Raw genomic sequence first — 25,466 nt, forward strand, 5'->3', positions numbered from 1 at the left:
CTCCAGTCACCCAACTCTTACACAATAATTCCAGGGTCCACCATTTCAATTCCACACACACAATATTCTGTTTTTCTTAAGACCCCTGAGACTCCACCTCATCTTGCTGACCCACAGCCCTGGATAAAATCAACGAACTATTTCTTCTAGTTCTGCCCCCTGTGTTTCTGGGTAAATTTTTTGTGTGACTCAAAGCCTTATACAATTACTATGAGGTAGAGGGAAAAGCTTTGGTTTAAGAGTCTAGAGACCTGAGCTGTGGTCCCAATTCCAGGGAGACAGAAACCAGCTGGATGACCTCAGTCGAGTCCTTCATTCTCTCCGGGCTCCAGTGTCCCTAACTATAAAGGAAGGTGCTCACTAGTCCATACTTTTCTTGGAAACTATATGACACTGAAGTATAAACATGAGTATAGCTGCCTTCCAATAGTGACCAGCAACTGCATTATGATCTCTCAGCACCAAAAGAAAATAAAGCTTAGGATCAATCATGGTGGGGAAGGGGGCAGTTGGAGGACTCAAGATGGAAGAAGAGGGAGAGTAAGGCACTAGGAATATTCTTGAGCTTTTCCAACCTGTGCTTAGCTTTAGAGCGTAGGGAAGTTGCAAAGGAGGGAAAGGAGAAAAAGAAATTGGGGAGGAAGGGCAAAGGAATATTCTGAGACAGATTAGAAATCCTCACAACCTTTCAAGGACTTGCTACAAAGTAGAGAAATAAACACAGGTCCCACTGACTGTGCTTACAAACTGTTAGTCCTTGGAATAAGATATTATCTTGAGAAAAAATAAACCTGATATGATATTCCAAAATATTTTTAAATACTTTCATGTGAACTTGGCATAATTTTTGTTTTCAAATTTGATATAGTCACAGAGAAATATTAAAATATACCAGCAAGATTTGTTTAGAGCTATTATGCACGTAACATTTCAAAAATAAGTGAAGAGTTCTAACTCCATAGATTGAGATATTCAATATGAGAACCTTGAATTCATAGCAGCCAAAGACCCATAGTGTATGAGTAATCCCTTTATATGAAGAATCCCACTTTAGCTCAGGCATTTAAATCCCATACTATGTATGAGGTAAAAGGGAATTCTTGCTTATTCCCTCAATAAAATGACATTTTGGGGTCATATTTATGGGCTTTAATAACTATTACTTGAAAGGTGCTTTGAGACCCATTAATAATAGGTTCTGTAGAAATGCAAATAAAAGCTCCTATAATTTGAATCAGGCATGCTTTTGCTTGCTCTGTGAGTCCATGGTATGACAATCAGTATTTGCATAATACTTTAATATACTCAGGCTTTATAATTATCTAATTGGTTAATATTTTTATTAGCTTTTATATAATACATAAGAAATAAAATTCTAGATCCTTGTCTATAATTTTCTTACATAGGAGTAGGATATCTTTAAGAATTCCCACAATAAGAATGAGTCTCACATCACCAAAACATATAAGCAGTTAACAAAATTTGCCCTTTGGGACCAAGTGACCACTATTTTGTCTAACAGAAGAGCAGCCTGCTAATTTATGATACTAATTTTTGCACTCCTGCAAGCATTTGGATTTAAATGAAAGAAGGTGGATGCCATTTTATGATGAGCTCTACAAAGCTTTGAAACTTGATTTCCTGCCACATCACAAAGCCTCACCCAAGGATGCCTTGTTTCTACAGAGGTGTTACGATGCCACCACTCCCTTCCAGTGTATGAGAAAAATGCTTCTGTGATTTGAGTATCAACACATCTTCCACCAGGCAGCATTTATAAAAAAGGGATTGAAGCTTCCTTTGGTAATTAACCTAATGCCTGGTTCAAAATGTGAATGAAACAGCTAACAATATCAGAAGTTCTAGGGGGAAAAGAACCTAAAGGGATTCTCAAAAGGTATCTAGATTTTATTATTATTATTTTTTAAGATTTTATTTATTTATTCATGAGAGACAGAGAGAGAGGCAGAGGCAGAGGGAGAAGCAGGCTCCCCACGGAGCAGGGAGCCCGATGCAGGACTCGATCCCAGGACCCTGGGATCATGACCTGAGCCAAAGGCAGACGCTTAACCGACTGAGCCACCCAGGCGTCCCTGGGTATCTAGATTTTAGATTAAGCCTATCTAAACCCAAATATAGGAACACCGAAGTACAGATCTTGACATTTAGAGAAAAGCCTAGTGTTGGGGCAAAATACACTTTGGTTAGGAAGATGGACTCTGGAGTCAGAAAGACTTGGGTTTGAATGCCATCTCTGCTACTTACCAGCAGTGGGACCTTATGCAAGTTAATTCCCCTCATATAAAATGAAGACAAGAGGAGCATTCTCATAGTGTTATTGTAGTTATTCATGAAATAATGCAGTAAACTGCTCAGCACGGTAGCTGGCACATAGAAAGTGCTCAATAATCAATAGTAATTAAATCAATGATGATAATGGTGATGAGCAACCAAGCCAACCGCCAGGGGAAGGTCCTGAAGCTGAACTAAGGAATCAGGGAGAAGATAAAAGCAGGCTGTCTTGTGTAACTCTTCAGCTGGGGCCATCCTGCCCAGCTGCACACCGAACAGCCATCCCACTCATTGCAGGTTCTAAACAAACATAACCGACATTTTCACAGACGTTTCAGGAACACTTATCAGCACATACGGGACCCTCAGTACATCTCTAAATGAAAACCAACTAAATAAAACATTGGTATTAATGAACCATAGTGAAAAGCATGAGTTAGTTACTGTGTTACATTGAGCCTCTCTCTCCCTGAGCCTCAATTTTCTCATGTAAAATGGGTAAATTGCCCATTTTCACCGGTTTTGTGAGGATTAAGTGAGATATTCTGTAGGTAAAAAAGTGCCTAGAGTAGTGCCTGACACTAGTTGCTCAATAAATCTTGAGTATTATTACTAGTATTTAATATTCCACTATGAAAATATTCCAATAAGTGGATCAGCCCACAGACACCACATAAAATAACCTCAGCCAAAAGCAGCTTGTTTTCCAGTTTTCAAGATTCTTGAGTATTGAACTGCCTTCATCCTCCCCCCACCCCCGTAACCCCTGCTGCAATTTAGTATCACATTCCTTTTCCTAAATTGTAAAACAGCACTTTTTTTCACTAAAAAGAGGCTAATCAATAATAGAAAGACTAGAACCAATGGAGGCTTCTTCCACATTTTCTGCACAGGTATATTTCTTCCAATCCTACTCAGTAATTGCAGCCTGTGCAGGGCATTGTGTTGGTACAACTAACTCAACCAAGCTACTCATAACATGCTTTGGGCTAATCAGTACCAAAGCTGAAAGAACACTCTTCAGCAGCTCTGTCTATGACACTTAGGTTCAGTTTGATTTTGTAAAAGTCAGAAAAGCATCGTCTGGCCCCCTTAAAGCCGTTTGAATTCGTACAGCCTGAAAAACTCAGCACTGTCCTTTGATTCCTTCTCCTTTGTGCTCATATTCAATCATCAGCAATCATCAGATCTTGTCCCTTCTCTTCCTACAATATTTCTTGACCCATCCCCTTGGCCCCATCCCAACTAGCACACCTTCAACACTCTAAAAGTCTCTTAATCTGCCCTCAGTATCACAGCGGGGACATAAACAAACAACAACAAAAGTTCTAGCTCTCAGCTCTAAAAGAGGAACAAAAAAAGTCAAAACCAGAGCGGGAGGTGGGAAATGCCAGTGCTGATACACAGATCCTGGGGCAGCCATGGGAAATAAGCCAAAGCTTGGTCAGTATGGCAGAGGCAGGTCCTGGGGATTGGGCAGAGTGAGTCCAGGGCTGATGGAGCAGAACATGAGAGGCTGAGCCCAAGCTGGCCACTATGGCCTCACTCACCAGAAAGGAGCAGAAGTTACCAAGGCCCAGATGTTAGAGTGGGGAATCGTCCGTGAGAACCAGGTCTTGCCCTTAATGCTCCCAGGGAACTCTTGAAAACCTCATGGTCATGGAGCTACAGTCCTCTGGTTCCTGGCCTGACAAGTTTCATTTGACAGGTTGCTACAAGATCATGTCATTACCTTCATAAAAACCTTCAACAGTTTCCCCATTGCCCAGAGTAGTAACCACTTAACCCAGCGCCAAAGGCCCTGTGATCTGGCCCTGATTGTCCTGATTTCCTACCTCTCCTACTCAAACTAAATCTCCTTGCCCCCTGTACATGCTCATGCCTTCACCCCTCCTTTCTCCCCCTAAATGCCCTGCCAGCCACTTTCAGATCCTTCAAGCCCAGATGGTGATTCCATCCGAAAAAGAAGTTGGTTCTCCCCAACAATCTCACCTTCTTTTGTGTTCTCCCAAAACTGTGGTCCACTTTGCTACAGCTGTTTAAATATACCTTATCTCTTCTCCAAGGGTATACTGTATTTATGTACTTGGCAAATATTTGTTGAATGAATGAAAGAACGGCTGAGTAAATATTTAAGAGTAAAGCCAAGTACAATGCATCATAATCTTGAAACCCATGCCAATGTCCCCAGAAAGGAGAAACGCACGGTTCTCATCTCGAATATTTTTTTTGAGATTTATTTATTTTTTAATTTTTTTTTAGAAAGAGAGAGAGAGTGTGAGCGAGTGGGGGGGAGGGGCAGAAGGAGAGAATTTTCAAGAAGACTCTCCGTGAGCACAGAGCCCAATTATACTCGCCTTGATCTCATGACCCCACGACCCATGAGATCATGACCTGAGCCAAAAACCAAGAGTCAGATGCTTAACTGATTGAGCCACCCAGGCGCCCCTCAACTATTTATTATTAAAAATATACACTCTCAGGGCGCCTGGGTGGCTCAGATGGTTAAGCGTCTGCCTTCGGCTCAGGTCATGATCCCAGGGTCCTGGGATCGAGTCCCGCATCGGGCTCTCTGCTCCTTGGGAGCCTGCTTCTCCCTCTGCCTCTCTCTCTCTCTGTCTCTCATGAATAAATAAAATCTTTAAAAAAAAAAAATTAAAAAATAAAATAATAAAAATAAAAATATACACTCTCAAAGCTCAACTCATTTGTTTTTTAAAAAAATCAGACTTACTGATTAATTCCTTTTAAGCTTTTATATGAATTTTGTCCATGAAATTATATGTGGGGAATTATTTACAAACAAAAGCCTTCCTTAGTTTTTTTGTTTTTCTTGACCAATGTGCAATCATGAGAAGTATATGAAGTCTTACATGCGGTAAAACTTACATGAAGTCTAAAAAACCTAAAAGATCTGGGTATTTTTTTATCCTAGAAGTTTCTCTGTTAACCTTCCAGTTCTGTAGTAATTCAACTCCAATCTAGTCTTTATCATTAGTTTTCTTTCTTGAAAGATACTGTTTATAATGGATTATTCCTAGTTTTCCCATCATTCGTAGTGTCAATAGAACTATAATATATTCTAAAGTCTTCTCTGAAATACACAGATTCCTCCTTCTTCAAATACTTTTAGAAAAATAACTCATAAGTATAGAAAGATATAAAAAATCCAAACATATTTTTGCTATATTTCCTTCTAAACTTTTTTATAATTTTTAAATAGTTGAGAATATTATATTTTGTATCCAGTTTTATTTATATAACATTTCATCATTGTTTTTTCCTATATTACCCCCCAAAATCACTATTTTCAAATGTTGCATTTTTATTGTTACTATGAATAAGAAAAATACAAAAAAAATTTTTTAAAGATTTATTTGTGAGAGAGAGAGAGAGAACAAGTGGGGGTGGGAGGCAGAGGGAGAGGGAGAAGCAAACTCCCCACTGAGCAGGGAACCCGACACAGGGCTTGATCCCAGGGCTTCATGATCATGAACTGAGCAGAAGGCAGATGCTTGACTGACTGAGCCACCCAGGTGCCCCAAATACAAAATTTTTTAAAAAATGGATTTATTTTAACAAAGTAGCTATTTCCCCAAAACTGATCCAAATCCACACATGAGAAGAGGATTAAGTAAGCCTTTGACACATTTTCTTAAAAACTGTTGAGGTTTCTGGTGAAGATTAATTTGGAGGAACAAGAGAAGTAGCTCTAAAAAATAAAATATTTAATATTTATAAAATAGAGTATAATATCCACTATTGTTTATTTTCCCCAGAGTTTCTCAAATTATAAAAGTTTAAAAGTCCTGATGAATTACAACATCAGCTTTAGTCTCAGGCTTCTGAGCATCATCACTTTGCACATTAGGGTGGAAAATTCAGAAATCCCAATTCACAATACAAAGGTGCAAAAATCTAATTACACAGAATAATGCCCAAGGACTCTCTTTTCTAGTAAATGCCTTAGAGAATGGGGATAAATTGGATTCTCCATAATTGAACTAAACAGTGTGTGTGTGTGTGTGTGTTTAAGCACATTTATTATTGGTGCTTGAGTGATAAGTTTTTGAACAGATTCTATAGGAAAAGTCAAAAATTCTTCAAGGGGAGCCTTAATCCCATCAACTCCGTGAAGCTTACCTGGCAGAAACTCTACTTTGTGCTAAAAACTAGAGACATATAAACCACTTATGTTCTCTGTGATTTACTTCAGACATTAATCCACAGAAGAGAAACAAAACAAACACTCAACAAGAGCTTATATTAAATATTTCAAAGGCATGCCAGGACCCTCTCTAGATTGAGAAAGCATCTGGATAGAAAACAGACAGGCTTAGGGATAAACAAAGAACGGTTTCCTCGTTTCCAAAATGCACACTCACAGAGATCCGAAACTCTGAGTTGGGCTTGCAATATAACTTGTCCTTGGACTGTTAAAGACCTTCAATCTTTTGCAATCCCTGTTCTAAAAGCAGGCCCCGTATCTTTACCATGGCCACAAAGCTTGGCCTGTTAAGGACATTCAGTGAATCCCCATGTACTTACAGATGCTCCATAAGGGGCCAGACACCAACTCCAGTGGGTGAACAGTGTGAAAAATCATAAATGAAAACCTAACTGAAATGGAGTCAGGACATTCCACAGGGGGAGCTCTCATGCCCTACCATTCTTCCTCAATGATAAATCCAACAGGAAGAGATGGACCTTGGTTGTTGGTGAATAGCCTTCACTCTCCCAGCAGGAGGAAGAAAGGCTTTCCTGCCCTTGCAATAGCCCAGCCAATGAGGGAAAGTCACAACTCAGCCAATGAAAAACCACTATACTTTGAACTCCCAGTTTACTCCAATGGACTTTTTGTTTATAACAGTCTTCCCAGCTTTCCCTTTTCCTCTGTAAAAGAGCATTCCTCTCCTTTGTTCCGTGTGGATTTGCTTATGGTTTTGCTGTAGCTTGCTTGTCCCAGGTTGTAATTCTCTGTTATTCCTGAATAAACCCATCTTTTGCTGGTAGAATAAAGGATGGTTTTAAGGTTAACACCAGAAACAAAAACAATGTTTTCTACATTTGACCACAGCACTGAAATAAATTAAGGTGTTCACCTGCACTAGGCATTTAGTAGAAAATACCTTCACAGGTTAATAGAAGAGAAATGAAGGAGACACTAAGGGAAAAAAACACTACCATATTATATGTTGCAATTCCCATTACCTTATTCTATGGAAAAATTAAAAACCCCTGTTGTCAGCTATTCCAGAGATCAGCTTTCTAGAACTGTAAGATCTTAAGTCTGCCCTCCTCTTTTTTTAGAGGAAGAAACTATAATAGTATTGTTGGAAGATATATATATGCCCATATTTTTATGTACACATTTTTCTTTAGCCATAATTAGGTGGAAGCTAACTTTAAATTTCTTCCATTTCATTTGGAAAAAGTGCTTGGAAATTTTCAAGATTATTTTGCCATTACCTCACAGCATGCCTCCAATTTTCCCATGACACATCTGATGAGAATAAATCCTGTTTATTTTGCCACTTCTCTAAGCTGTCTAATGTCCCCAAAGGAAGCTGCAGATTGGCTGTCTTTTTCTTCATAGAAACGAGAGGAAAGCGTGTGAAAGAGAAAATTAAACCAATCTGACACAGCTACTTTTTCAGAAAGCATCACAAGAACTATGCATTCAGAAGGAATCATGGCTGCCCATTAGACAAACTTTTTCGGTTTTGAAGAAAATATATAACTGAAATTCAGAAAGAAAGAAAGAAAGAATGAGGTTTCCTTTGCTGTTTTAGAGTCTAACTATAGTTATTAAAATTTTCTGTGCATATTTTATCAGAGGCTCTCAGATTATTCCAGAATCCTGAAAATACTCTTTGCTTTCAGATTGCAACCATGTAAATGAACACAATACGTACATAAAAGAAGTCAGGCTAGACTTAAAATAAACCAGGCAACAAGCCTAGGAATTTTACTAAGTGATTTCCCTTCCAACACAATAGGTCCTGGTGTCTTTTTCAGGTTTCTCTTTTATTTTCCTAATGATATTCCTTCTTTTTTCCTCATTCTACTTTTCTTTTCCCCACACAGAAGTATATTTGTTTGAAATGCTTGCTATTACAGTTGTACTTCTCTCTCAAGAATCTATGCTATTGGTGTAAAAAAAGAAAAAGTGCATTTTTAGAGAACTGTGTTTGGAGCCCAGATATGCTTTGTTTTGTTAGTCTGGGGATATGGGTAACAATAAGTAGGAATGACTTGGCTAGGAAAATGAAAGATGATAATGTTAGGCTTGGGAGGGTCCAGAAGAACTTCATAAACTAGTCAACATTTCTGTAGGCCAGCTAACTTTTTGAAACTATTTACAAGGCCAGATAAAGTACTCATTAGTGAAAATTATTTTAGCATGCTCTAACTTATCCTCATAAGAATTTAAGAACTGCCAAAATGGTTCTAATTCCTGTCCACTTGATTCGGTCAGGCACTGTGTCCTCAGAATACAGTTTTCTGATAACAACCCAAATATCTCCAATAATAAAGTTGAATCTAGCAGAGTCTAAAATGTAGCTCATCACATAGTACTATTTTGGTTTTTTGACAGTCTAATGGTTGCCAGTCAGTAGAACAGTTAATCACTAAATTAAAATATTCTTTTTTTAAGATTTTACTTATTTATTTATTTTTGAGAGAGCAAGAGCACGAGTGAGGGGAAAGGCAGAGGGATAAGCAGACTCCCTACTGAGCACTGAGCCCGATGCTCTGGGATCATGACCTGAGCCAAAGGCAGACGCTTAATGCACTGAGCCACCCAGCTGCCCATAGATTAAAATATTCTTGAGTAATGTACATTAGTGAAAAATTATTCAAAGCTGTTATATGCGATACTCTAAAAAAGGAGCCAGAAAAAGACCCACCAAACCTTCTAATACTGCTGTTTAGATAGTATCAAGCTCTATGGAACCACCATTTTTTTCTATGGAAATTGCTCTTCTATAAAGTAAGTTCACACAGTACTTAATAAATGTGCTGAAACCTCATAAGTTTGGCTTTGCTTGGAGTCTGAGCCTCACAGGTGAGATTCATTTACTCTAAACTAGTCATTATATGCACCAAGGAAATTAAATATGAAGGAGAGCTATAAGTAACCGGGACTGCCTTCCATAATAACCCTAAGAAAGCAACTTGAGTTCATTTGGATGGTAGCACAGACATACCAATGCCAATCACACTGCAACTTCCATATATTGATGAAAAGATCAAAGTTACAGACCTCTAGAGCTGAATGGTTTCATAATAATAAATTCCATGTCCTCCTATGTTCAGATCAAGAAATCAACTAGCCCATGGTCATAAAACTAGTTAGTAATAGAACATCTCTGAAAACATTTTTAAAAATCAATGTCAGTGTTTTTAGCAGAGTTTTCTCTCTATGAATACTACATTAATTTTTATGGAAGAATTCAAGCACTTCTTTTTTTATTAATGGAGGAACATAAGTAAAAACTGTATTGTCAAGAAGTCTTGTGAAACGATCTTAAATTTGGGTAAAAAGATGTTGTTATGGTCAATTTTACATGTCAACTTTACTGGGCTATGGGGTGCCCAGACATTCTGAATGCATCAGTGAGGGTGTTTCTGGATGAGGTTAGTATTTGAATACGTAAATTGAATAATGAAGATTGACCTCCCCAGTGTGGGTAGGCCTCATCCAATCAGTTGAAGGCCTGAATAAAACAAAAAGGTTGAGTAAGAGGGAATTTCCTTCTTCCCGACTTCCTTGAGCTGGGACATTGGTCTTTTCTAGTCTTTCGACTTGAACTGAAACATTGGCTCTTCCTGGGTCTCTAGCCTGCTGACTTTCAGAGTGGAACTATGCCATCAGCTCTTCTGGGTCTCCAGCTTGCTGACCTCAGATCTTGGGACTTGTCAGCCTCCATAATTGCATAAGCCAATTCCTTATTTTGTTTTTATTTTATTTTACTTTTTTATTTTATTTTATTTATCCAATTCCTTATTTTAAAAAAATCTCTCTCTCTTTCTCCTATTGGTTCTGTTTCTCTGGAGAATCCTGACAATACAGATATAACCAATCAAAATTCATTATTGAGTCCCAACACAATTATCAATTTATTTGATTTAATCTATACATATTAAGCAGTTGGGTCAGTAACAAATTAAAAGCAATGCAAATGTCTAGTGCTTCAATGTAATGAATTCTAAATTTATCAGTAGAACCAGCATGCCAATGTCTTTCAGAACACATTCTGAAATTCATGGAATCTGTATTTAAAACATTCCATTAAGTGATTTATGAAGGACAGTAAAAACATTTGGCTCAGCTTCATCCTAATGGGCAGAAGTTGCCAGCAAGAAGGCAGAGACCCAGCAAAGCTCTGGGCACAGGGGAAGCAAGCTGACCTCATCTGAGTAACCCTTAACCTTATTCAGGTGTTCCAATTAAGTGGCATCCCTGTCTCAATTAAAGCTACAGTCTTTGCTGGCTAATATCATAAGGCTCCCTGGGAAATTCACTAAGTAGATTTTCTTATTTACTGATTAAGAATGTGTTTTGTACCAAATCAAGGTTAAAAGGAACTTCTATGGACCAGGCCCATTATCCACATGATATTTGAAATGTCTTCAACAAAGTTTTTCTGCTCTCTTCTCTGTATCCTACTTTGTATGAGTCAAGAGATGAGATGTATTGAATGATATACCGCTAATAACAAGGGTTTTGTCTATGTCTGTGTTTTCTTTAATAATGAACTGTTTCAGACACATGGAATGGTAAGGTGCATAACATATATTCCCACTGTTGAACTAAACAAGTCTTTACATTATGCCATATTTGCTCAAAAATTTTTTAAACAAAACACTACAGCTACATTTGTAGCCCCCTCGACCCTGTCCCACAACATTACTAGGCACCACTATACTCAAAGTGATATTTATTCCTGTAAGTCATTTTGGATTCTTCCAACATATGTATGTATTCATATATAACCAATAGCATTGATATGCACATTTTCTAACTTAATTCTACCTGTCATTCTGCAGCTTGCTTATGGCAGATAGATAGATCTCATATATCATGTATATATATGATATTTATTTCCAGTTTATTCATTTTAACTGGTATCCATACTTCTAACACATACTACAATTTATTTATCTCCTTGTTGATGGGCCTCTCACTTGTTTCCTCTCTTTTTGCTCTTATAATCAAGGCTGATGTGAACATATATGGTGCAGAGATGGGAGAGTTTCTCCAGAGTGTGTGTCTAGAATACTGGGGCAAAGTGTGGACATCTTCATCTGCACTTGACATTACCAAATTTCTCGCCCAAGGAGCTGTGTCATTCACATCCCACCAGCAGAGTATGAGAGTTTCCTTCCTCCCACATCCTTAGAAACTCTAGGAATTGTCCTACTTACACATTTTCGTCTATATTGATGAGTGAAAAATGGTGCCTTAATTTACATTTATCAGATTATTAGTGATTTGAGCATCTTTCCACATATTTATTGGCCATTCAGGTTTCTTATTTTGTGAATTCATATCCTCTCCCCATATGTCTCCTTCTTACTGACAGGTAGGCATTATTTGTCAATTTTACGTATGAATCCTCAGATATAAACATTTCACTTGTATTTTCCCAATCTGTGGCTTGTCTTTTCCCTTGGATTACAGTGTTGAACAACAGTTTTAAAGTATAATGGAATCAGATGTAACTATCCTATTCTCTCTGGTTTTTGTTTTTAATGTCTGGTTTAGGAAATCCTTCCTTACTATTTTCTTTATAAGGATGTTCTCCCACATTTTCTTTTAAAATGACTTTAGGGGGCACCTGGGTGGCTCAGTCAGTTAAACTTCTGACTCTTAATTTCAGCTCAAGTCTTGATCTCAGGGTCGTGAGATCAAGCCTCTTGTCAGGCTCCACGCTGAGTGTAGAGCCTGCTTAAGATTCTAAGATTCTCTCTCTCCCTCTCCCTCTCTCTCTGCCCCTCCCCACCTGCTCTCTCTCTCTCTCTAAAAGAAATAAAATAAAAATAAAAGGACTTTAGCATAAGGCTTTTTACAAACTGGATTAATCTGTTGTGTAGATTATGATTTAGAAATCCATACTTTACCATACAGATAATTATTTCAATGCTATTTATTGCATAGTCCACGTTTCTCCCAACATGTGCCCATTTCTGATATATTCCAAGTTTCCATATTTGAATGAGTTGCTTTTGAGCTCTCTAGTCTATTCCATTGGCCTATTGTCTATCCCTGTGCTCTTAGTACTATATTGTCTTGATTATTATAGTGTCACAAGAATTTCTGATCTCAAGACTATAAACTCTTCCCACTTGGTTCTTCTTCAAATTGTCTTAGATATCTCTAGCCAGTGCTCTCCCATATGAACCTAGGCTGAATTATGTCAAGTCCCATAGGAAAACAGTGTCAGGATTTTGATTGGAAAAACAGTGAATTTGTGATTAGCATGAGGCTTATAGCTTTATGATATATTCTTTCCATCTAAGATTGCTGCTAGCCCATACGGAACTTATGTGCAAACTAGGAAAAGCTACTCTTCCTCAGCCCAGATGCAGCCAGCCTCACAATAGTGGAAAATGCAGCACAGGCCGCATTTTAGCCTCTGTTTGCCCCTCCTTAGTTAGGAGCCTTATGCTATGAGTATCCTGAACAACTGTAGACAGCAGCCCTGTTCTCGTTCATTAGCATGGCCTCTCTCTTCATTCATTCAAGTCTTCTTTAATGCTCTTTGATAACATTTTGTCATTTTTATTCATGAAGATTTTTGCACATATTTGTTAGATTTATTCCTAAATCCCAATTTCATATGGATTTGTCTTGCTCTTAAGAATGGCATCTTTTTTCTTGTCCATTTTCTAATTGCTTATTACTAGCTCTTAACTTTTGTATGTTTGTCTTATGCCCCAAAACTTAAAAAAAACCAAAACTCTGTAAATTAATTTATCTTTAAATTATCTTGGATTTTCCATGTACTCAATCATATCTTCTGCAACAAAGTTTAAAACTCCTCATTCACACTTCACACACAATTGACATTCTAGAGTTTATTAAGTCCCCACATGCAGGCACATTTTGAAACTATGTGGGAATTAAATCAGATGGGTCATTTCAGTTTAGAAAAAGGTTTTAGGTTTGTAGTCAACAGATCTGGAAAATATATTGATAGAGTATACTGATTTTGTTTGCCATTTTTGCCCCCAACTATAATTAGTCCATTATAAAAATAAAAAAAATCAAGATTTGTGTTTCATTAAGGAGTCATTAAATTAGTGTGGTTCAGCTTGAATTCTGTATATTTTATCAAAAGTCTTCCTTCTAGGGAACCTGGGTGGCTCAGTAAGTTAAGTGTCTGCCTTTGGCTCAGGTCGTGATCTTGGGGTCCTGGGATCGAGTCCCGCATCGGGCTTCCTCCTCAGTGGGGAGCCTGCTTCTCCCTCTCCCTCTGCCCCTCCCCCTGCTTGTGCTCTCTCTCTCTCTCTCTCAAATAAATCTTTAAAAAAAAAAGTCTTCCTTTTAGAACAAATTGTGTAGCCACTATAATGTATTCTTTTTTAAAATTAAGAGATCTAGAAAAATAGAAAATTCCATTCCCTACCTCAGACCCACTGAATCAGAATGGACCCAAGACAGGCTGGAAATCCTGTATTCTCTATATGTTGTTCCAGTTGATTCTTATGATTGGGACAGTTTGGTATTTAATAGCATTCCTGCAGGCGTTCCAGTAGTGCAGAAGACATAACAAAGCTGTGTGCTTGGCTCCACTACAAACAAATGTGCTCCATCCAGCCTGAGGTGGACCCAACACTATTCAGCAAGCCCTTTCTCATCCTGGGTGACTGCCTCATCTACTCTCCCCAGCAGCTGTTCTGGGGTGTCCTCAGGCTCCCTTCCCCACTCCCCCTTTACTTCTGGAAGACTTCCTCTTTCCAGAAAACAAAGTCTCAAGTTCATCTCCTCATCCACTATACTTTCCTCTTCCCTACCTTTCTCAAAAGGAAGACATCCCAATCTTCTTCCTCTAAATGCTTACCCCATCAATTATGCCCCTTTTCTTGGACTGTCATTATCTTTCTTTTCACTTCCTTTTCCCCCCCAAGCCCAAACATGTACTCAAGTTCTGAAGGAAAACAAAACAAAACAAAACAAATTCATCTACCTCTCAGGCAACTGCCCTCTTTTTATTTTCCCTTCACCATCAAACCTCTTGAACAGTATCCCAAACCCACTGTTCCCAGACTCATCACCTCCTATTTGGTTCTTAATCAGCCACTTTTCCCCTTGAAACACAATCCCACTGCACGGACTATACACCCTGATGACTCCCACATGCATGTTTGCCATCCCATCCTCTCCTACACTCTGTCATATATTTCCTACTGTCTCCCGCGAAATAACTCCACAGCTCACTGAAAGTGCATTTCTCAGCCTTGACTCCTGAGAGCCTAGAAAGGTCAGTAACAGGTACATGGTATGCTTTGATAAATATTTGTTGGATTGATATTGTAATATTAGTAATGTTAGTTCTATACTGAATAGTATAGCATTTTCCCTACCCATCTTCTCAACCTCTACCCACCACAGGACTAAGGGAAAACAAATGGAAAATTAGTTTGCCAAACAAATGGAACATTTATACCAACATTTAAACCTGTTAGGGGACACCTGGGTGGTTCAGTCGGTTAAGCGTCTGCCTTCAGCTCAGGTCATGATCCCAGAGTCCTGAGATCGAGCCTCATCGGGCTCCCTGCTCAGCGGGGAGCCTGCTTCTCTCTCTCCCTCTGCTGCTCCCCCTGCTTGTTCTCGCTCTCTCTGTCAAATACATAAATAAAGTCTTTTTAAAAATAAAATAAACCTGTTAGTACCTTTATAATTCTTTAAAAAAAACTCCATTCCAAAACTGTTCCTTTCACACTGTGAGTTTATTTTCCCTTCATTAATAAACCAGAAAGGCTTTAAAGATTATTTATTTATTTATTTATTTATTTGAGACAGAGAGAATGAGAGAGAGAGAGCACATGAGAGGGGGGAGGGTCAGAGGCAGAAGCAGGCTCCCTGCTGAGCAGGGAGCCCGATGCGGGACTCGATCCAGGGACTCCAGGATCATGACCTGAGCCGAAGGCAGTCGCTTAACCAACTGAGCCACCCAGGCGCCCACCAGAAAGGCTTTAAATAAATAATAATTTGTCAGAAAGACTCATCCTAAAGAATATGTTTAGCATATCAGTACATATACCGATTAAGTATAGACAAATTGCAAAAATAAAATAAAATAAAAATAATCTAAAGTGTCTAGATATCTGGTACAAACTGGACTGTCGTGATCTGTTGAATGAAGCTGACCTGCTCACAGCAGCCTGGGACTCACAGCAGGAGCACTTTATTCCTTTTCTCCAAATCTGACCTGAACTTTCCTGTTCCACTGGGAGCAAATCATCGAAACTACACATTTACAAAGAAAGTTGTAAGGTAAACATTTAAATTAAGACCACACTTACGTGTCACAAAAATACTTGGTTGATTTAATCCAACTCTGCATGAAAGGGAAAAGAATCAAGTTTAAAGAGTCTGAATATTAGAAATTTGCTACTTATTAGAAAAACAAAACAGTTCCAAATTTATGCTGGAAATAATTTTAAAAGAAAGACCATTAAAGAGAAAAGAAGTGAGATATTTTGTCATCTGTTTTCCTGTTTTCTGTGAAGGGTGTCTGTGGGGCTTTGAACTTGTCTATATTTGGGTAATGGCAGCAGGTGAAGTATACAAAGCAGCTGCATATTCACTTCCTGGGGGAGGGGGAGATTCTGTAAACATCCTCGGTAATGATATAAAATACATCTGCATACACAATACCTTCTATGAGTCACAGGCTCTTTAATAATCTCTAGATAAACAAATAAACAAAGCAAGCACTAAACAATAACCAAAACACAATTTTTAAACAACATATACTCAAAAATAATCTCCAGATTGAAGGAAATTCCCTTAGGAGGGAAAGATGACAAGTTTTGTCTCACTCAGTTATGCAGGACTAGAAAGAAAGAAAAAATATATGTATCATAAATATCTTATATATACCATATATAGAACTTACTTATATTATGTGTGTATATATATGTATACACACACACACACACATATATAATATATCTTAGTTGTTATGGTTTTTTTTTTTTTTTTTATTCATGAGAGACAGAGAGAGAGAGAGAGAGGCAGAGGGAGAAGCAGGCTCCCAAGGAGCAGGGAGCCCGATGCGGGACTCGATCCCAGGACCCCGAGACCATGACCTGAGCCGAAGGCAGACGCTTAACCATCTGAGCCACCCAGGCGCCCTAGTTGTTATGGTTTTAAATAAATAAGACCTGCCAACCAAAGCCAGGGACATGAATGGACAGGAAATGAGGCAAGCTTGAAAGAGGAAGTGGTTCTGAGCCATCAACAAGAGAGGTTCGAGGAGTAGGAAACCCACAAGATGTATAAAAATGGAAAATCAAGGGCTTTATCTTAAGAGAGAAACTCAGAGTCCATGACTAGATTATCACAAAGATGCATAACTCAACCAATTAGTCTTTTATGGCTATTTAAAGACACTGTAAGAAGATATTCAAGAGAGACCAAAAAGAAAGAAGGCGGATTGTATATAAAACCTTTTAAGTTTCCCATCAAAATATACGTAAAACATTAAATCATTAAAAATCTCAAGGAAAGGACGCCTGGGTGGCTCAGTTGGTTAAGCGTCTGCCTTTGGCTCAGGTCATGATCCTGGGGTCCTGGGATTGAGTCCCACCTTGGGCTTCCTGCTCAGCGGGAAGCCTGCTTCTCCCTCTCCCACTCCCCCTGCTTGTGTTCCCTCTCTCACTGTGTCTCTCTCTGTCAAATAAATAAATAAAATCTTTAAAAAAACCCAGTTTTTATCATTGAGTAATAGACCCATGGATGAATTTTTTCCCTTCTATTTTTATGAAGGGCTATGCTTTGTAGACATATTTTATTTTTGAATGGGTAAGACAAAAACTTTCTCCAGAGGAACAGTACAGACAAAATAATCTTAGTAAAGGTCTGAAGACCCTGGGTAGAGCACACAATTGCACAAATAAAATCATTCTGTATTATTAAACAAGTATTTAAAAATCAAGGCAAATAAGTGCCCCCATTAACAGCCAGAGCACGGCATAATCAATCCAATCACTTTAAGAATAGTAATAATTAATAGTAATCCCTGCAAAAGCATCAATTCCGCCACCATTTTCAAGAATATTCAGTCAGTTGAAATAAGCAATTGATTTAGCTCAACTATGATTCTGTGCTTGGATTATTTTAAGCATGTAGTCCCAATTTTAAAGAACTAGTAATTATATAAAAATACCAATTTTGGCTTAACTTTCTTTTCTCATTTTTTGCTTCTACATTATAATTTTAATACATGATTCTGTCAAAATATATTAAATGTTTATTAGGTGCACATAATTATAGTAAATGAATTGATGCAGGTCAAAGGAAAAGGAACAATTCCCCCCACTCTCCATCTCTACTGGTTACCTTCTTCACGTCCTTCATTTTCGTGTGAGGCACACTCACTCCCAGCCCCTCACTGCTGTCCCACTCCATCTCCACACAAACAAGTGACTGTCACAGTGGAAAGATCTCAAACATACTGGGGAGTATAATAGGCATGTAAAGTACAACAGGGGTGACTGGGAGGCGCAGTCGGTTAAGTGTCTGACTCTTGGTTTCAGCTCAGCTCGTGATCTCGGGGTCATGAGATGAGTCCCACGTTGGGCTCTGTGCTCAGTGCAGAGTCTGCTTGAGATTCTCTCTCTCTCTCCCTCTGCCCCTCCTGCTTGTGCTCTTTCTCTCTCTCTCTCTCTCAAATAAACAAATAAATCTTAAAAAAAAATAGGCATGTAAAGTACAATGAAATAAAATCATTTTCCTTAACAGTTCATTACATTTGGCTTCTGGTTAAAATAATTTCTGTTCCCATCTATGACCTTGGTGTCATGGGTTGTCCATAGAAACTCTCTTCCTTGGAATTCTAGTGAGTCCTTTTCTAAATCCCAGAATACTTTACTTTTTTGGTCAGCATCATTGAAGCATAATTTACATACAATAAAATTCACTAACTTTAAGAGTACAATGAGTTTTGACAAATGTTTATAACTGTACAATCACCAATGATCATGATATAAAATATTTTTATCACCCCAAAAACACAATTAAAAAAAAACAATTCATGCTATCTAACAAATAATTACTTTTATTCTCCTTTAAATATTCAAGTACCCTAAAATCATAGTATTTAAGATGTTTCCAAACAGTGTTGTCCTTTGACAACTTAAGTGAGATTTAGTAAGTCTGGTTTCTAAAAGTTTGGAAAAAAAGTCTATGCCACTTATTTTCTGTAAATAGCAACTTCCTAGAAGAATGTTTTCAACCTCAAGAAAAGAAGAAATATGTTTTAAGGCACTCATTTAGTTTTTAAGGAATAAACTCACTTGTGCAAGGATTTCCCTCTGAAATCTTTCCCCACTGAAAGGATTGTACACTTAAATTTAAATTTGGGTTTTGTTTTGCTTTGTTTTGTTTTGTTTGCTTAATATAATGATAAAAGAAATACTGGCTAACTGTGTCAGCTCCATTAATGCTCAGTCAAAAGTGTTAAAGAATACACCTGATAGATTCGATATGCCTCAGCTCATATACACACAACCACCAACTTGGGAAACAAAGTTTAAGAGTATGGATGCTCAGTGCTTCAGCCTCCCCTCTGGTGAGCTGTTTGGTCAGATGAATGTGGTCACCAAATGATCAGAATATATATTTCCTAATAGGAAGATTTGCCTATCTTGCACTGAACATTGTGTTTGGTGCTTTAAACATCATCACATTTCATAATCTAGCCAGTTGTGAGACTGCACCCTGCAGATGAGAACAGAAGCAAACCTCCAGAGATAGCAGTAGGAATAAGATCAAAAACAGGAATCAAGAACCCTTCCACCCCAAGAGAAGTCCAAAGGATGTTCCCAGGATGAGTACACCCAGCTCCCTGCTGACGTTGTCCTCTTCATGCTCCAATGACCAAAGCCTCTGCTCTATCTCCCCTACCCATCCCCTCCTGCAGACCTTTCAGGACTATCCAGCCAGTTTGCTGAGTCTTTCTTTATCCTCTTTCACAATGTCCTGCTCAGTGTTTGTTTGTTTTTTAAATTTTATTTTACCAGTAATTGACTGGAGAAAAACAGGTAGGGCAACACTCAAATCTACCCATGTTTCAAATAATCAGCCACGAAAAAGGAGTCTTCAGAGATGAAGCTCTAGATAGACTGCTAAGAGGAAAGTTCGAGTTTAATTCAACTCAGAGTGAAGGCTGCCAAAATAGAGATGTATCTCTCAACCTTCTGCCTGGAAGATAAAAAGACTGACAGTTTGATTTCTTTTGGCAGGTTTCCCACATCTCTATCTGTGGGACACACTCTGCAGTACTAGGATGCCTGACTTGAGCATGCTCACAGTGATAAGAGTGACATGGACTCACAGAGGATAAGTGGTGTGATTTCAACACAGGTTTTCCTGTGTCTATGAAAAGATAGGCTTTACTAAATGAGGACCAGCAAGAAGTCCATCAGACAAGAAAAGCACAAAATTATCCACTGAATAAACTCCTAACTGGTGCATATTATGGGTGGAATGGAACAAAGGCAAATAGGCATCTGCCCATATACACACAACCACCAACTTGGGAAACAAAGTTTAAGAGTATGGATGCTCAGTGCTTCAGCCTCCCCTCTGGCGAGCTGTTTGGTCCGGTGAATGTGGTCACCAAATGATGGTTTTAGGACACACGTTAGTGCACATCAAGAAACCAGAACCACAAGGGGATGTGGGTCAACTAATTTAGTCTTTAGTGATAGAAGCAATACTTCAGCAAGAGGTAGGAAGGTCTCTGGCCAAGTTTTAAAGTAAATGTGCTCCACTACTCCTAAAATGCACATTTTCTTCACATTTTAACAACTCTACATCGGGAGTGTGTCTTATAATCAATAGAGTCTTAGAATTGTCTGCCATGAAGTTGCTATTGTGACCTGGTTGCATGCGCACGAACTTGGTGATAGCTGTTCATATTGCAGTCACTTTAACTGAGCTTTGTTCATAGCTAGTGCTGGATTTAATTGCCATTTTTATATGTCTTTAGAAGATTTTACTGATTTGATATCAGAACAAAAAGTCATTGTGTAAATAAAAAGGCAGGGGAATGAAGTTGCAGGACAAATTTAATATTAATGGAATAAATATTTATCTTTCGGAAAATGACCACAATCCTTGGATTGCAAAGCAACAGTTAATTGTCTTATGGGATCTAAACAAGAGATAGAGGCGGTTGAGTTGCATTTTGTTACAGAGATCCATGAAAAGGACTGCCTGCCTCCTGCCAAGCAATACAATTGAAAAGCAGGCCATAGGGCCAAATACCTCAGAACAGAAGCAAGAAATGCCAAAGCAATGATAAGCCAGTACGGTCAATTCAGGTTTAGTGCAGAATGATTGTTAAGCGTAATTGGCAGCACTTTTTTTTCTTAATGGTACATAAAATAGTGACAAACTTATAACTCAAGTCATATGCAAGTCAATGAAATACCACAGTCAAGCTTGTCTTTAGCCTCCTCCTCTCCAGGTAGCTCAATACATTCCCCAGTTGTTTCTGCCTCTTAGTATTACCTCTCTCAGGGATACTAATATTTAAAATATAATACCTAATTATAAAATGAAATATGGACAAGGCTGGTTCAAGCCCTAAGACTGTTTTGCTTTATTCCTTCAAATAATTCAGCATATGGAAAATCCTGGGTTCAAATACATTTGGCTACTTTATTGGTGGCCACCAATATTCATGCAAAAATCATGAATTGTCCCTTTGAATATGTAGCTTCTTTGACTTGAATTTTATGATTTTTTCAAAAATCTTGAAAGCTATTAATGTTTAGCATAGGACTTAAGAAAGACAAAGCTTGGGGGATGCCTGGGTGGCTCAGTCATTAAGCGTCTGCCTTCAGCTCAGGTCATGATTCCAGGGTCCTGGGATTGAGCCCTGCATTGGGCTCCCTGCTTGGTGGGAAGCTTGCTTCTCCCTCTCCCACTCCCCCTGCTTGTGTTCCTGCTCTCGCTATCTCTCTCTCTGTCAAATAAATAAATAAAATCTTAAAAAAAAAAAAAAGTCAAAGCTTGGGCATAATCAAAGAAAAACTTACCTACCTCTCTATTCCTTCTTAGTACCAGTCTCTTCATATCTGTTTTCTTTAGCATATAGAAAAAGAATCTCTTTATCTATAGCAAGGGCTGCCTAAACCCTTCCAAAAAAAGTAGAAACACATCAGATGGCAATAATGGTAAACTCTCAATAACCCAGAAAGCATGACAAAAAAGTCCCTTCTCCAAAATTTGGCTGGAGACAGAGCAATTTTAAAAAGTAGACTGGGGGCACCTGACTGGCTCAGTTGGTAGAGTGTGCGACTCTTGATCTCAGGGTCATGAGTTTGAACCCCACATTGGGTATGGAGCCTACTTTAAAAAAAAAAAAATGTAACCACACTGAATTAAATACAAACTGCCCAGTCTATTGAAAACCCTTTCAAAACCCATGTAATATTCCCAGCTTACATTTTACTCTTCCTTCTACTACTTCTTCACACTCCTGTCAAACTAGAGTACTGTTCTGCCAGCATGACCGGCACCTTCCCATGTCCCTCTACCTGGAATGCCCTTTCTCCAAGTCCATTGCAATCCTTCAGAATCCTACCCATCCTTCAAAGTCCATTCATTCAATGTATATTAAGCACAGTCTATGTGTAGAATACTAAGGATAAAAAAGTAATTTGAAAGTTTCCCTGCCCTGAGGAGCCACGCATCTGACCTATCTTAAATGCCATGTCTTCCACAAAGTCCCATAGATCCACTCAACCACCTATGACCTCTCCTTCCTGTAAATCCTCTTCTCTTGTATTACTTCAACTTAAGAATCTCTTGCTGATCTCCTCTATACCAGAGATAATACTGGGCACTTTTGCATACATTTACATTATGTAATCCATATAAGAACTTCACTAAGTAGAGTTTCCACAGACCCACCAGGCATATGAGAAAACTGATGCTCATAAATTCACATTCATAGTGAGTGTCCTGTTAAGCGTCAGAACCTAGATCTACTGGCTTCTGTATCCAAGGCTCTTTCCATAATTTTTCAGCAGCATTCACTTGATCTTATTATTTGTGCAATCACCTTACCTTCTTGATTACAATATCTTATTTTTCTTTATTTTGTATTTCTCATTTTTATTTATTCTTGTTTAGAATCTTATTCTAAAGTATAGTTGGAACACCAGTCCTATGAAATATCTGGCTTATAGTAGGTGCTCAAAATGTGTTCACAGGGTAGAGAAGGAGGTGACAAGCTGCAGAATCCCAGGCCAGGCGGATGGCGGGCAGGATGGAGGCCACCTTGGAGCAGCTCTTGGAGGATACAATGAAGAATCCATCCATTGTTGGAGTCCTGTGCACAGATTCACAAGGACTTAATCTGGGCTGCCGTGGGACCCTGTCAGATGAGCATGCTGGGGTGATATCTGTTCTAGCCCAGCAAGCAGCTAAGCTGACCTCAGACCCCACTGATATTCATGCGGTGTGTCTAGAATCAGATAATGGGAACATTATGGGGTGCCTGGGTGGCTCAGTCGTTAAGCGTCTGCCTTCGGCTCAGGTCATGATCCCGGGGTCCTGGGGTCGGGCTCCCTGCTCAGCGGGAAGCCTGCCTCTCCCTCTCTTGCTCCCCCTGCTTGTGTTCCCTCTCTCGCTGTCTCTCTCTGTCTGTCAAATAAATAAATAAAATCTTAAAAAAAAAAATGTTTAAAAAAAAATGGGAACATTATGATCCAGAAACATGACGGCATCACCCTGGCGGTGCACAAGATGGCGTCTTCCCTCTCATATCAGTTCTCCAGCAGCCTGTCATCGGGGCTCAATCCTACCTGTGTAAATTATCTTGTAGAACTATGAAAGTCCCAGTAGTTAGGCCATTTATCTAGTGTGCACTGGGCACTTTTCTATTAATTTTAGAGTAAGCTGCTTTTTGACACTCAATGGACTGACTTATCCAAATATTAGTAAGAAAGCATCATGTTTTGAAGAAGCAGGTCCAGGTCACTTTGTACATAGAATTTTCTTATGTTCAATAAATCTGGTCAGAGGGAAAAAAAATGTGTTCACAAAAACAAACTGTGTTCCAAGTATCCTGGTAAATGCCAGCCAATGCTGGTTCATAATGATGCAGAGATGAGGGTCTGAGAAGAGCCTCCTCCCTGATGTCGTGAGAAATGGGGACATACTGAACCTTTATGGTAAGTCAGGAAGAGAGGAAAGATGAAAGCTCTAAAGGACCTCAGAATGTGCCTGGGGAACTCCTGATTGAGACTGAGGCCTAAAGTAAGCAACATGCTGGTAATGTATTAAAAGAAAAAAAAAATGTGAAAAAGAGAATAGAAGTTTGCAAGAATTCAGACTGGTTTGATCAATTTCTGTTCATAGATACTGGGTGAAATATAGGTACCTGGGGCCAAAGAAAGCCTAGGTGGGTAAATTCCAAAGTCTGAATCCAGGGACACCAAATTAGTCAAGAGCTAAGGGGTTTTGTTTTGTTTTATTTATTTATTTATTTGAGAGAGAGACTGAGATAGAGAGAGCATGAGAGGGGGGAGGGTCAGAGGGAGAAGCAGCTCCCTGCTGAGCAGGGAGCCCGATGTGGGACTCGATCCCAGGACTCCAGGATCATGACCTGAGCCGAAGGCAGTCGCTTAACCAACTGAGCCACCCAGGCGCCCAAGAGCTAAGGGTTTTTTTTTAAGCTTTGACCAGGACCTGGGATCCAGAAAGAAAATCATTCCTCCTTCTCTAGGAACTAATGTAGCTGAGAGAGAGCTCAACTTGCGTCTAGAGGTAGAAGAAGCTACCCAGTGAGAAAGGCCTACAGGCTCATGGTTGAAAGCAAATGCAGACTAGTGAGAGAGACAGGATTTCAGAGTTGGAAGGAATCACAGCTATTATCTAACCAAACCTGCTCTTGTGATAGACACAAAAACGGGAAAGTTGAGTCTATTTAAAGGTTTACACTTAGGCTAAGCTAATTAAATAACATGAGCTTGCCCACTTATAACTTGCCTCATCCAAATATAGCTGTGATCCCAGATTCCATCACCAGGCAGCGACAGCCATATGCATTCAAAAGGAATGCTATATGCACGGCTGGAACTGTGAAGGATCCTGGGACTAAAAGATCACGGGAGAGAAAAATTACTGGAGCACTCCCAGATTCGGGGAGTATAGTTCTAGAGGCAGACACTATTTTTGATCCCCTGGAACATGAAAGTAGAATGCTTTCCAGGGAAAGTGGGATGAAGAGCCACCCCAAGCAGCTCTCTGTTTGTGGGTTCTCGTATTTACCATATTCCCAGACTGCGCCTCCCAATATGTACCCGTTTCCTGTGGTTGCTGTAACAAATTATCACCAACTTAGAATAACAGAAACTTATTCTCTCAGAGTCATGGGGGCCAGAAGTCTAAAATTGGTGTCATTGGGATGAAATTAGGTGTCAGCACGCCCCCCTCCCTCTGGAAGGGCCACACTTCTTATGTGTGTGCATGCACACGCATGCTCTCCCTCTGCCTTGCTCTTATAAGGACACATGTGATTGCATTTAATCACCTCCTCTCAAGAACCTTAACTTAATCACATCTGCAAAAACTCTTATTCTAAATAAGTGAACATTTACAGGTGTCAAGGATAAGGGGACATTCTTCAGTCTACCAAGTCATGCTAACAAAAGCCCACTCTTAATATAAAAATAGTTTATTAGTGTAAACTGTTAACATAAAAATATTTTCAAATGAAGAGACTCAGGGTCTCAGGAAGCCACACTGCAAGACTCCTCTTCATCCTATTCCTGTTCCTCCTGTGCCCCTTTGTTACTTGAACAGGCACATTTTTATATGGATTAATTGTAAGTTCATCTAAGGAAGCAAAAACTGTTAGGCAGTACAAACATTCAAAAATCTAATAAAATTATCTAGGTCTCCATTCCTGACTTCTTTC

At 39.0% G+C, this 25,466-nt stretch overlaps 2 protein-coding genes across 2 annotated transcripts in view; one reads left to right on the forward strand and one right to left on the reverse strand.

The window, feature by feature from the left end:
* The window catches only part of NIBAN1 (niban apoptosis regulator 1), a 153,061-nt gene that overhangs the window by 90,485 nt on the left and 37,110 nt on the right, over positions 1–25,466 (reverse strand). The gene's annotated exons all lie outside the window — the stretch shown is intronic.
* On the forward strand, positions 22,802–23,377 carry LOC123325091 (ragulator complex protein LAMTOR5-like). Its single transcript, XM_044915978.1, has 2 exons — positions 22,802–23,030; positions 23,246–23,377. The coding sequence occupies exons 1-2, from the start codon at positions 22,812–22,814 to the stop codon at positions 23,375–23,377; spliced, it is 351 nt and encodes a 116-aa protein (XP_044771913.1). The 5' UTR covers positions 22,802–22,811.

Source organism: Neomonachus schauinslandi, chromosome 6 (assembly GCF_002201575.2).
Source record: "Neomonachus schauinslandi chromosome 6, ASM220157v2, whole genome shotgun sequence".
NCBI lineage: Eukaryota > Metazoa > Chordata > Mammalia > Carnivora > Phocidae > Neomonachus > Neomonachus schauinslandi.